At 34.8% G+C, this 12,829-nt stretch overlaps 1 protein-coding gene across 1 annotated transcript in view; it reads right to left on the bottom strand.

Moving 5' to 3' along the window:
- LOC140245497 (nuclear receptor subfamily 1 group D member 2-like) overlaps nt 1-12,829 on the bottom strand; it is a 54,243-nt gene that overhangs the window by 25,250 nt on the left and 16,164 nt on the right. Inside the window, exon 2 of the mRNA XM_072325065.1 lies at nt 1,998-2,089. Coding sequence (XP_072181166.1) covers nt 1,998-2,089 — 92 coding nt within the window. The remainder of the gene's footprint in view (nt 1-1,997; nt 2,090-12,829) is intronic.

Genomic DNA, 12,829 nt, shown 5'->3' with positions numbered 1-12,829 from the left:
ACCCCCCCCCCCAAAAAAAGCCCACTTGGTAAATCTTACCTACCTGTAACTATATGTATCTGTATCTATTATGGAATGTTCTTCAGTATAAGCTTTTCCTTCTCGTTACAGGGTCTGTCTTTGACTTTCTTTCTTTTTTTTTAATCTACACTGATACATCAAATAATGGAGATTTACACTCCCTGCTTTACCAGTCATTTGAGATGAATATCTTGATAGTTTCTCTGACTATAAATGATACTTAAAGGGATCGTACAGTTTTGGTTGAGACCTAATTTCAGGTTTCTCACATTTTTTGGTGAGATAATGAGAAACCTCTTATGAAATATGAAAGAGCATGTAATTCTATGAGAAATTCAACATTTATTTGATGACAATTGGTTTTGAAACGGCTAAGATATCACAAAAAGAGTGATTCTAATTAAGTGTGGGACCTACACTTTATTACGATCACTTTGTTTTACTTTGTTTTTGGATGTTCCAGTCATTCCAAACCCGATTTTCATCAAATGAACTTTGAATTCCTCTTAAAATGGTATGCTCTGTACAATATCATAAGTGTTTTCCTTATAACTCACAAAAAGTTAAAAGCCCAATTCTCATCTCCACCAATACTGTACTATCCCTTAACATTATAACACCATGTTGGCAAATAATGAATTGTAATTACTGCTATGTACTGCCTAGTCCCATAAATCAAGTTCTACCACTTGAACATCTTATGTCCCTGGTGGGTATTATCACACACACAAGAAAAATGCTTGTAAAGATGTCTACTATCTATATGAATCATCAATAATGATTTTATTGACTGCTTTGTGCCTTAAAGGGATGGTATAGTTTTAGTTGAGGTGGGGATTCAGATTTTAACTTTTTGCGAGATAATAAGTAACCATTTATATGAAACATAGAAGAGCATACAATTTTAAGAGGAATTCAAAATTTATCTGATGAAAATCAGTTTTGAAATGGCTGAGATATCCAAAACAAAGTGAAACAAAGTTATCCTAATAAATGGTGGGAGCTACTTTTTTTAGGACCACTTTGTTTTTGGATATCTCAGACATTTTGAAACCAATTTTCAACAGATAAACTTTGAATTCCTCTCAGAATTGTAAGCTCTTCTATCTTTCATATATTGTAAAATGAAAAATGTTCACGCGCATTTTGATTTCATGAATTTTGCGAGAGCAGACTTTCACGAAATTAAAATGCACACTAAAGATCTTGTCTACACAATATGCATTGAATGTTAGAGGCAACTCACGAAAATTTCATGCTGCAAATAAGGCTGTCGGATCCAATTCATGAAAATTTCATGCCGCAAAAATATCATGTTTTCAGTAAGTGGTTAGTAATTATCTCACAGAAAGTTAAAATCTGAATCCCCACCTCAACCAAAACTGTATCATCCCTTTAAACTGATGCAAGACATGACTCGCTCTCATAATCCACACTCTTACACAAACTCATGATGATTAACAATGTGTCCTATTTGATTGGCATGAGTCTAATGATAAATTACTCTCTCATATACATTATGTTGGACATCCATTTTTTCATAGTTCGTGTGACTTTTCCTCTAAGCAAACTTTACTTCCATAGAGAATGGATGAGTTTTAGTAAGCAACCTTTACAATTATAATCACTTTGATTTTCATTTTCATTTTCATAATCTCATCTCTTTGTTACAGTTTGATTTTGGAAGACAAAAACAAGATATATTGAAATAAACAACTCTTAGTCTCCAAGAATAGGGAACTACATGCAATACTAACAACAATCTACACAGGAACTGAGGAGTTTAATAATATCACATGCATATACAACACTTTTCAACTGCATTAAAAATAATATCTAAACTTTCTTTAGATACCATCCTCATTTTCTTGGGGCTTTCTCTGGTTTGCAGTTTTCATGAATTATAAACTTTTGCCGTCAGGTGAACTTTCTTAAAAAGTATGATGTCATGACATATTGCACCCGTCATACAGTACCTTGCATCCTTCACATGAGTGGACTCCGTAATGAAACCCAGATGCCTTGTCTCCGCATACTTGGCACAGAATGTTCATGTCTTTATCAAAATCTGCAAGGAATGGGGAAAGGGAGAAAGAACAATAAGATGAGTATTTTTCTGTGTACTACCATCAAACATAGGATAACAACATTAACTGCATCTCTGTCAGAACGTACATGTTAATTTCACACATACCATATCAAAAGAGGATAATTCATAATTCCAGTGCATGTTAGATACAATGAGAAACTTCAAGACAACTTGAAGTGATCCCAAATGTTGTTGATGTATGCGAAAATGCACTTACTTGACAGCGACACAAAATCTCTTTGATGAGTACCCTTTACTGCTTTCCAATTCTATATGTATGTCATACTTCCTGAGGCTTTGAAATGAGTAAGACTGACAGTAATTTGGCAAATACTAACAGACTCACAATACTACTTTAAAATCTCTAAGAAATAGCTACCAAGTGTAACAGCAAATGAGATGATGGCCAAGACAGGAAAAGGTACCACCTGTGGGTGGCTCAGGCCAGCATGTCTCCTGTGCCATATCACTGGTGTCAAATGCTGTCCATATCCTAGTATTCCTTTTTGATATCCCTTCAGAAATTAGGCCAGGACAGGTTTATGAGGTTAACCGTGCAATTGAGCCACTTTGCCACTCCACTACAAAAGCTGGAGTAGTGTCACTGTAAGGCATTTCCCCGACTACCTGCAAAATCTGGATTAACAACCAAGTTATTTTCAACTATAACTATGCATTCCCTTGATAACATCTCAAAATCATTTGCCTGTCCAGTAGCACAAAGAGCATCTGAATATGCATGCCTACAGTAGAAAATATTCCACCAGACTGTTCTGTTATGTTTTTTACCAATTGCTTACCATATCACAAAAGGTTTTGCAACTCATGTACCAAATATCAATGATATTGAATGGCCACTGGCATTCAACACACTGTGTACACATACACTTTAGAGTGCATTTTACTTTTGTGAACCTTGGCTCCTCAAAAAAAAAAAAAAAAAAAAATCATTTATGCAAGAATTTCTAGTGGTCTTAAAGTATTGAAGCTGAGGTACAGTCGGTCCTTCCACAATCAGGCTGTTCTTCCAGTCTGCCCTAACATTATTTTCATCCCAAAATTGCCAAGTTCTGGTTAAAAACCTGGGTCTGCAAGAACATAAGTGAACATAAAACTTCTTGTCCAAGGATGTATGCAATGAAGGATTCAAATCAAAGAAATCCTGGTTAAATGAACAGTACAGTTTTGGTTGAGATGAGGGATCCTGATTTAACTTTTGCAAGTGTAGACACCACTTATGAAATATTAAAGAGCTTACAATTCTAAGAGGTATTAAAAAAATATTTGATGAAAATCAGGTTTGAAATGGCTAAGATATCCAAAAACAAAGTAAAACAAAGTGATCAGGTGCATCCCACCTTTATTACGACCACTTTGTTTGTGGTTACCTCAGCCATTTCAAAACCAATTTTCACCAAATAAATGTTGAATTCCTCTAAGCATTGTATGCTATTTCATATTTCATAAGAGGACTCTAATCATCTTCCAAAAAAGTTGGACATCTGAAACCCCGTCTCAACCAAACCTGTACCATCCCTTTAAGGGTCCCACCAAGGTTGAAAACCAACAATCAGTCATGTCTTGGGTTAATCATTTTTGCAACTATAACCATATCCCCTTTAAAAAAAGGGGGGAAATAAAATTTGTAGTGATGTTTCTTCGGCAATTATCATTCATTACTTTTGATTAATTTCTTTTCTAGAAAGGAAGTATCTCTTAGTATCTTTGTGCAGGAAAACAGGAGACCAGTGAGTCCATGGATTGTGATCAATATCATTATTTTCTGAAAACATTTGGTAGATTTTGACATTCCATAATTTTCATATCTTTATTTTTCTATTAAATTCACACCATTATAATTATATGTGTTTGATATTATACTCTTGTTAGTAAAGTCATCTTGTATGTGTAATGGCTTTTCACTTGAAGTCCCTCCATGATATTGAAGCTAGAATTATGCCTAAGAAATTTTCTGACCTGCCTGTGCCTTTTTGCATTCCATTTTAAGATATTTAATCAGCAGACTGGCCCTTATCTCTCTTTACCAGGCAAGTGTGAAAGCAATCACATATCTTTCATTTATATTAGATGAATTTGTTCTAATTTTCCAATCTCTTTTCTCTCTTGCCATCCTGTGGCTTTTAATACCCTTTCATGCAATTAGTGTGTGTCCTACTTAAAGCCCATGTTCTCATGGTCTGTGCCTAATTTTCATAATTTCATTCTTCTGCCACTTCACCTCTGTCATGTGGTCATGGCATACCTACAGGTGTAGAGAAAATGTAGCATAAATGAGGACAGTTCCACAGAGAAAGAAAGACATAAACTCATATATCATGGAAAATGCAACCTTCATGAAAAATATGTTTGTTTGTTTGTTTGTTTGTTTGTTTATTTTGTTTTTGTTTTTGTTTTTTTTTTTTGGGGGGGGGGGAATCAACTCAGGAGAATAAGCATCAAACCGGGGAATGAAAAAGAAAAAACAACAACAAACAAACCTGACAATGACAGATATGCTATCATTTGAATAAAATTCAAGTATTAGGAAAACACACGAGAAGGATTTGTGTGGGAAGCCGATTTTAAACTTCAATTGTAAGGGTAGTGAAGATTTACTTGTAATCACTCTCATATTCATATGAGAGAATAAACAGTACAAATAGTGACCATGAAAAATATATCAGAACTAATAGCATGCACTAAATAAACATAGAGGAGAAAGAAAGAAAGGTGAGAATGACCCGGTTCTAAAAATGTAGTGGTTTGGTAATCGTAAAATTTCCAAGACAAAATGCACTGTACGTTGTACAATGGTCTTTGTGCTACAACCACTCATTGATCAGCAGGTGTACATATTTACAATGTCCTGTAACACACACACACACAAAATATGAGGAATGCAGTACGGTAGGCACAGTTGTGTTTAAAAAAAAATGAATAATAATGTAAAAAGAAATGGCAAACATGGTAGTTGTCTATATTGTCTCTCGTGTGAATTACAATAACTAACATTATAAGCTGAATAGACACATGGTCACCAGAGACAGGCTGGCAGTCTTTCTAAATTCCAAATCTTGATGTGCATATCACTGCATGTCAAAGGTATACAGTACATATTGCATATCAACATGTGACACTCATTAATGGATAACCAGGGATAAGGATCTATATATAAAAGTTATAATTCCTGATGAGCAATACAATCTAAACTTCACTCTCTATAATACGGGTATTCACAATTTTCCCAAGTCTTTGAAATTACAATTAATGCAAGTATGGTTATAGTCATGAAGAACAGTTAACATGGTAACTGTATTCTAGAATATGAGGAAGATAAAGGGGCTGGAAGGTCAATTTATGTCTATGAAGCTATGATGTACAGGAATATGTGTGATTATTATCTATAAAAGTAAGACCCTAGGGAGTTGTAGTTACTAACAAAAGAAATGGGCCAACTGCACACAAAAATATATAAGGCCAAGAAAATAATTACACTGCTTCTACTGTAGTAATGCACTTACTTGGCAATGCAGTAGGCAAGAAACAAGCAATCTAGATTGCCAACCCACTGAATGATAATACAGAAGATATTGCACATCTTCAGCAGTGAGATACTGAAAAAGATATAATCTGCAAGAAATAAGTCATACGTGTGCGTGTGTTCAAAGTCATGTTGCACACCACACACATACACTGTAACACTGCTCTTTACCCTTGATAATAACTTTGAGATGGTATATACATGTAATTTCCATTTCACCACTAATGTGGCTCTTTTTGCATAATAGCTTCTTTCAAATCAATCCTTTTTTTTATTCTCTTTTTTACCATCAATCTGATTTCCATCATGCATCCTCTATTTGAAGCATAGTAAATATCTAGCTCTGAAATGATACCATAGTGCTCTTGATATGGTACATATTTTCTGAGAAAAGTGTCAGGGACTAAAATTATCTTGATCTCTACAGTTAGACCTATAGTTCACCATGTTCATCATCACTATATTTTGTTATTGGGAAAATCATATTAAAAATTATCAATATTAAAAATATTGATAATTAAATAATATATTTGTAGGTACACTGTAGCTACCATGAACATGCTTGGTCCAACAAACAAATGAATATTTTCCCTAAACAACTTATGACACTGGATACTTGAAAAGCATTTGGTTGCACATAAACATGTATCTGATATCATCTTGACACGTGCCACTATCTCACAACTGATTCAAAAGAGCAGTCAATTCTATAATTTGTTAATGATGTGGGTACAAACGCAATGTTTGTTCATAGGAACAAGGATGCAGAACCTACACTACTAGCCCTTCTGAAATATGATTTGAAATCCCCCAGTTTGTGTTCTTATAAAAATGAGTTTGAAAGAAATACACTTCTGAACAGACTGTCAGTCTACCATAAATTTAAAATCATGGTATGAAATAAAAGATGACTCAACCACTATAAAACCTATCATTCATCTTGCTCTCATCTCAATTTTACAGTTTCAATTATGAGCAGTCGCTTGAAAGAACTGATGACCATATGAGGACTTTGCTACAATCTATATCATTAAAGGGCACTATAACCCTTTAAAAAGTGTTAATAAAGCTTTCACAAAATGTGAACATTCATGGTAAACTTATGACTAATACTGATGAAAAAATATCACCTACCTACAATTGGTATGTATCATATGTATCCTACTTGAAGCTAAACTAGTGGCATATTCCAATTGGCAAGGGAAATTTCATTCTGGCAAATTGCTAATGTGAAATTTTGTATGCATGACAAGATATAATAAGAGATGTAGCAGACATGATGCAAATACTGACAGAATTGAAACATGTCAAGTTTGATTTCTTAGTATGACATTACACTGAGAACTAATTTAGGTTATGAGGTAATGAAAAAGGCAATTTGTTACAGTGATCTGATTTCAATCAAGTTTTTGTTTTCAACGCTCGGTAAGTGGCTCAATCATCAACGAGGCACGCATTGAGAAACCAATCCAGCCAAAGCGGTTGCATCCACACAAGAGACTCATCACAAAATCATTGGCTGTGCCTGACATTATACAAGTGATATGGATGTTGGAGCTAGGTAGGGTTCCTCACAGTGTGGAACCGCCCCCTTTGTTTACTCTTTTCTGGCTGTCATGCAGAGAAGGAGGGAGGGAGGGAGGGAGCAGAGACATGCTTTCGTGTTCTCTTCTCGTCTCCTGCAATATGTGGGTCGCAGAGTGGCGTATTTGGGTCGGGGCACTGCCTGTCTGTATTATTAACTGGGTCGCATTTTTCTCTGACCCACTTTCGATTCATCCCGTGAAATCAGGCTTGAGACGGTGTGAGAGCTTGTTAACCTGTTTCCAGTCCTACGAACAATTTCGTTTTTTTCATCCTTATTTTTTTATTACCGTTCAAAATTGAACTAGGTCTTGTATACTCTTTGGCGGCAATCTGCAGCCTGCATGGCGAAAGCAGCGTTGCTTGCCGATTCCTCCCATCCCTCCATCTCAGGCTCACTTTGCCTTTTGTTCCCCATCTGACTCTGTGGTATCTGGAACATCCATAAAGGGCTCTTGTTTTGGCAGACAAACCTCTTCCCCCCTCCACAATGATCTTCAAATATATCAATCTCTGAAAACATTCTGCGATTAAACTCCCCATGCCATACTCGGCTAGCTGTCCAGACATTCAATTTAATGATTACATTGGCCTCTTTCTCAGTGTTGATGAAAAGACACTAGGATTATTTTGAAGGATGGAAAGGGAGGCTGTAAATGTGTCAATTGGCCATTTGTATCCTCTTCACGTGATATATTTTACTCGTTCCAGTTTGCTCTATTTTGTCTGCTCCAGTTGTGGGGAAGCCCATGAATAATTTGAAATTACCAAGCCTTTGTTGTAATTGGGTTTCAGACAAGCACTGTTAAATGGCATGACATAATTGGCAGTAAGTAACAGATGTCATTGAGTGTGACGAATTGACTCGTCATGGTGGCATGATCCAGATTTTAGTTTGTATCAACACTTGTGCTTGCAAATTATAAATTCAATGTTGCACATGTTATCAGTTGTGGTCTATATGACAGGTCTGTGAATGACATTCCATGTTCTGAAAAGTTGACTTAGTGAAATTGGCAAATATAGAATAGACCTTTGCATGAAAGGAAGAGACTAAACATACATAATAAGATAATTGCTAGCTCACAGTCAGGCAGTATCATATCTTTCAAGGCATCTTTAATAAGTAGAGTGAACAAGTCTTTTCAGTAAAATAGGTTGAAACACACATTTCATGATGCTGAAAAAGATGATTACTGTGGTATAAAATTTGTAGAGTTTTTATCTCACAAAGTGTGCAACTGGTATTCACAAAGTGAGCAAATTGCAAAAATATTGCTTTGCGATAAAGAAATGCAACATTGATAAAAACTGCAAAGTTGGGAAATTTGCTACAATTTTTCCTTTGACAAGGAATAATACAGTGAAACCCCGTTATAACGAGGTCCATGGGACCGGCGATATTACCTCGTTATAACCGCATACATCAAAAACAAAGAAAAACATAAGCACGACGTCATGTACATTTTTGTACCCATCAATCAAACTTAAGAACATCCTCTGCGTCATTATAACATAATTATGGATCAACGAAATCAAATGAACAAAGTCAGATTGTACAAAATGCGTTTAAGTTTTTCTAAACACAGCGCAAATAGAGTTAACATATTACATGCACTGTTTACCGTAACTTTCAAGGTATTTTACGCTGTTGGTGCCCAGCGAGAATGCAATGATTTCACAAATCATTTCGGCCTTAATCTTATACAATGTACGATCGTTGTGCCTGAAAGGATTAAAAATGCATTGTTTATTTTCTTCTAAAAATCTCTTCACGTTTTGTACATTCGTTCTTGAAAAATATGCGACAGGGAATTGTGATCCTTTTTACGCAAATCTGTATAATACCTCGCAGACCATTCTGAAAGAAAGAAAAATCTTGATTGTGAAATGCAGTGTTAAATGATAATGAACAAACCCAGATCTATTCAAACTGTTGAATGCGTTTGTTTCTTTTTCTGAACACTGACTCTACTAGATTACCATGCGCTACTCAACTTTTTTTTACACTCTTGTCACCCGGCACGATCGCGTTAATTTCATTAATCATGTCGGCTTTAATCATACACACTCATATTTACATTATCATTTGTTACATGATAATGAACAAAGCCAGATCTATTCAAAATTTAAATGCATTTGTTTCTTTTTCTGAACACAGACTCAATTAAGTAGATTAACATGCGTTATTCAACTAAATTACACTACTGTCACCCAGCAGAATCGCAATGATTTCATTAATTATTTCAGCTTTAATCATACACACTCATATTTACATTATCATTTGTTAAATGATAATGAACAAAACCAGATCTATTCAAACAGTTAAATGCGTTTGCTTCTTTTTCTGAAAACCGACTCAAGTAAGTAGATTACCATGCATTATTCAACTATTTTTACGCTACTGTCAGCCAGCGGGATCATGATGATTTCATTAATTATTTCGGCTTTAATCATACACACTCACACTTTACTAACCAGCAAAACAAGTGTAAGTCGGAAGAGTTGAATAACATGCGTAATTCAACTATATTATGCTACTGTCACCCAGCGGGATTGCTATGATTTCAATAATTATTTCGGCTTTAATCATACACACCCATATTTACTAACCAGCAAAACAAGTTTAGTCGGAACTAAAAATGGAAAGGATAGGTAATGATGAGTTACACACACATTCCTATTGTCCATTTTTGGCCACGAGTGTCACTACATGAAAAGTTTTTGAATGCGTTATTTTTTTCTCTCTCTCGTTGCGGTGTGGTCTGACCTTATATCATGCACGCATATCTCACGAAAACAAAAATTGAGTGAGTGTATTCAATAACTTAGTGGGAACATCGGAATGTATTCCAGTGTCTTATCACGTGGGTTAGAGGAAAACATCGAAGGAACGGTACTCTGGAAAACAGGAAAGAAACATGGATAGCGTGAATTCAGTTTTCAACGCTTCGTTTGTCTCGTGTTTGAAAGCGGCAAGTCAAGAAATGGAACCTTGTTATATCCGATCAAATAGCTTATGTTTTTCTTCATAATAATGCACCGAATTTGTCCTCGTTATAACCAGAATCTCGTTACAATCGAACTCGTTATAACTGATTTGTTCTGCCATACTGCTGTAGGTTTACACGCAAAAGAAACTGGACCGACGCGATCACCTCGTTATAAGCAGTTCCTCGTTATAACCGAACTCGTTAAAACAGGGTTTCACTGTACTAAAATTTTTCATTCTATTCCTGTGCTTCTTTTTGTAATGGAATTGTCTTTTATAGGAGAATGATACCAGGGAGGTGGTCTCCCTGAGTGATGATACCCAATACAGACATGGATTGAGTGAATGCAGCAATGTTAGCAGAACACATCAGTGAAAGTTCAAGGAAAATTGGACAATCTGTGCAAAAGTTATGAATTTTTAAAGTTTTGGTACAGCCATTGCTGGATAAGAAGACTAACACAACAATAACATGACGAACAATATAAAGAAAATATGAAATTCAACATATTTCCACTTTTGTAGCACAACTAAAGAGCAAAAATATATGGCATATGTGTATGTACAATACGCAAATTGGTGATTTGACATACAAACATCAAAACTATTTTCTTATCAAAAATATAAAGCTACGAAAGGGAGTCTAAAAATGTTAAATCTACATATCCATACCCAAATACAGCATTATGATGCTGTGGTATAGAATCCATTGTGCCCTGTAATGTATATTTACTCACTTACTGATGCTGATGTTCAGTCCTCTATGGGGTTGGATTTTTTAAAGCAATCAAAATATAGAATCAGTGAATATTGTAAATGTACATACACTTTGTAGATCTGCATGTATGTTACTGGTTAGTATTGTCCATTACTTCATTGTCATAATATGCAATATGGCATTCATCCTACAAAGGAAGAAAATAAAGGTTAGAGTGCCACTAACTCAATGGAACTTAAGTAGACGCTTCAACCCTTCTTGTATTGGATAATCACACCAGCCCTCTACTTTATTAATGTCGGTATATTTGTATTACTGCATAAATTTTCTGGATAAAGAATAATCTTATACAGAGATATAATGAGAAACTGAAGGTCAAAGCCTGTTAAAAAAAAAATAAATAAATAAATGAATAAATATATATATATATATATATATATATATATATATATATATAACTTATATATATATTTAGTTGGGGTTTTTTGTGCAAATTTATGCTACTCTAATTTTTCCATTTGATGATGTATGCAACAGGAATTTCTTTCCACTGGCACTGCCTTACTTGTCAGTGTAGATGCACACAACAAAACTTTTCGTATATAGTGTATTTGCATTATATAGAACTGCAGTATAGCATGAAACAAAACAAAACAGACAACAATCCCCGATTAAAGGGATCGTATAGTATTAGTTGAGGTGAGAATTCAGCTTTTACCTTTTTGTGAGATACTAACAAAAAGAATCCACTTTATGAAATGCTTAAAAGCATACAATTTTAAATGGAATTCAGTGTTTATTTGATGAAGTTCAGTTTTGAAATGGCTGAGATATCTAGTAAAACAAAGCGATCCTAATAAAGTGGGTCCTACCTTTGATAAGGATTGCTTTGTTTTGGATATTTTAGCATTTTCAAAACCAATTTTCATCAAATAAATGTTGAATTCCTCTTAGAATTTTAGGCTTTTTCATATTTAATAAGAGGTTTCTCAGTATCTCAAAAAAATCATCATCAAAAAGTGTTCGAAACACCAAGTCCCATCTCAAACGAAACTGTACCATCCCTTTAACACTATTGTCTGCCTTAGTCTACTTGTGAAGGTGTTCATGGTAGTCAGTAAGGGATCCACCCACAGGGAATTTCATCTAACTCACTTATGATAAGCTCAATGATCGTATCAATCATTATTACAGGAACTTTAGTGGAAGACGCTTATATTTCTTCGCTTTGCAAAAGCTTTTTTGTTACCTCTTTAACCAATGATACTGTAGTACAATTTTCAAAACATCATGATTCAAAAGTCCCAATGAACTTAGATGTTGAAAAATAAATAAACTTCCTCGCCTATAGATTGTCAAAAATGTTTATAATTCTGTGTTCATGGCTTTCATATTCAAGAATGACATTGGGGCAACAATTCAAGTGATGCAGTAGGTAGCTTCCCTTGATCAGACTAAAATGATCAGGTGATCTCTTATAGTTCCTTCTTCAAAGTAAGAGCAGAAGAGAATAAGTGGAATCAATTTGTCTCTCACAAATACAATGTATGAAATCATGAGACACATTTACTCAAACATTTATTAGGTAAAAAGTAACAATTATAGAATCTTAGAGCTACCCATAATTATACATTTTGAAATGTCATAAAACTTACTGAGACAAACTATCCATCAGATGTTTTTTCTACCACAATATCAAGCTTAAATTCTGAAGACAATCACAGGCGACAATGGGTGATTACTGCAATCCACTTTGTTTGAACTGACCTCACAAAATTGATTCAAGGGATCACTGTTTTGATGTATGTGTACTGATCAGCAAGAAAACAGACTTGTGGCATATTAATGAATTGTCTAGACAAGTGTTGAGAAAATAGGCGTTTT

This window comes from Diadema setosum, chromosome 22 (assembly GCF_964275005.1).
Source record: "Diadema setosum chromosome 22, eeDiaSeto1, whole genome shotgun sequence".
NCBI classification, from domain to species: domain Eukaryota; kingdom Metazoa; phylum Echinodermata; class Echinoidea; order Diadematoida; family Diadematidae; genus Diadema; species Diadema setosum.
This window is presented reverse-complemented; position numbering and strand designations above follow the sequence as displayed.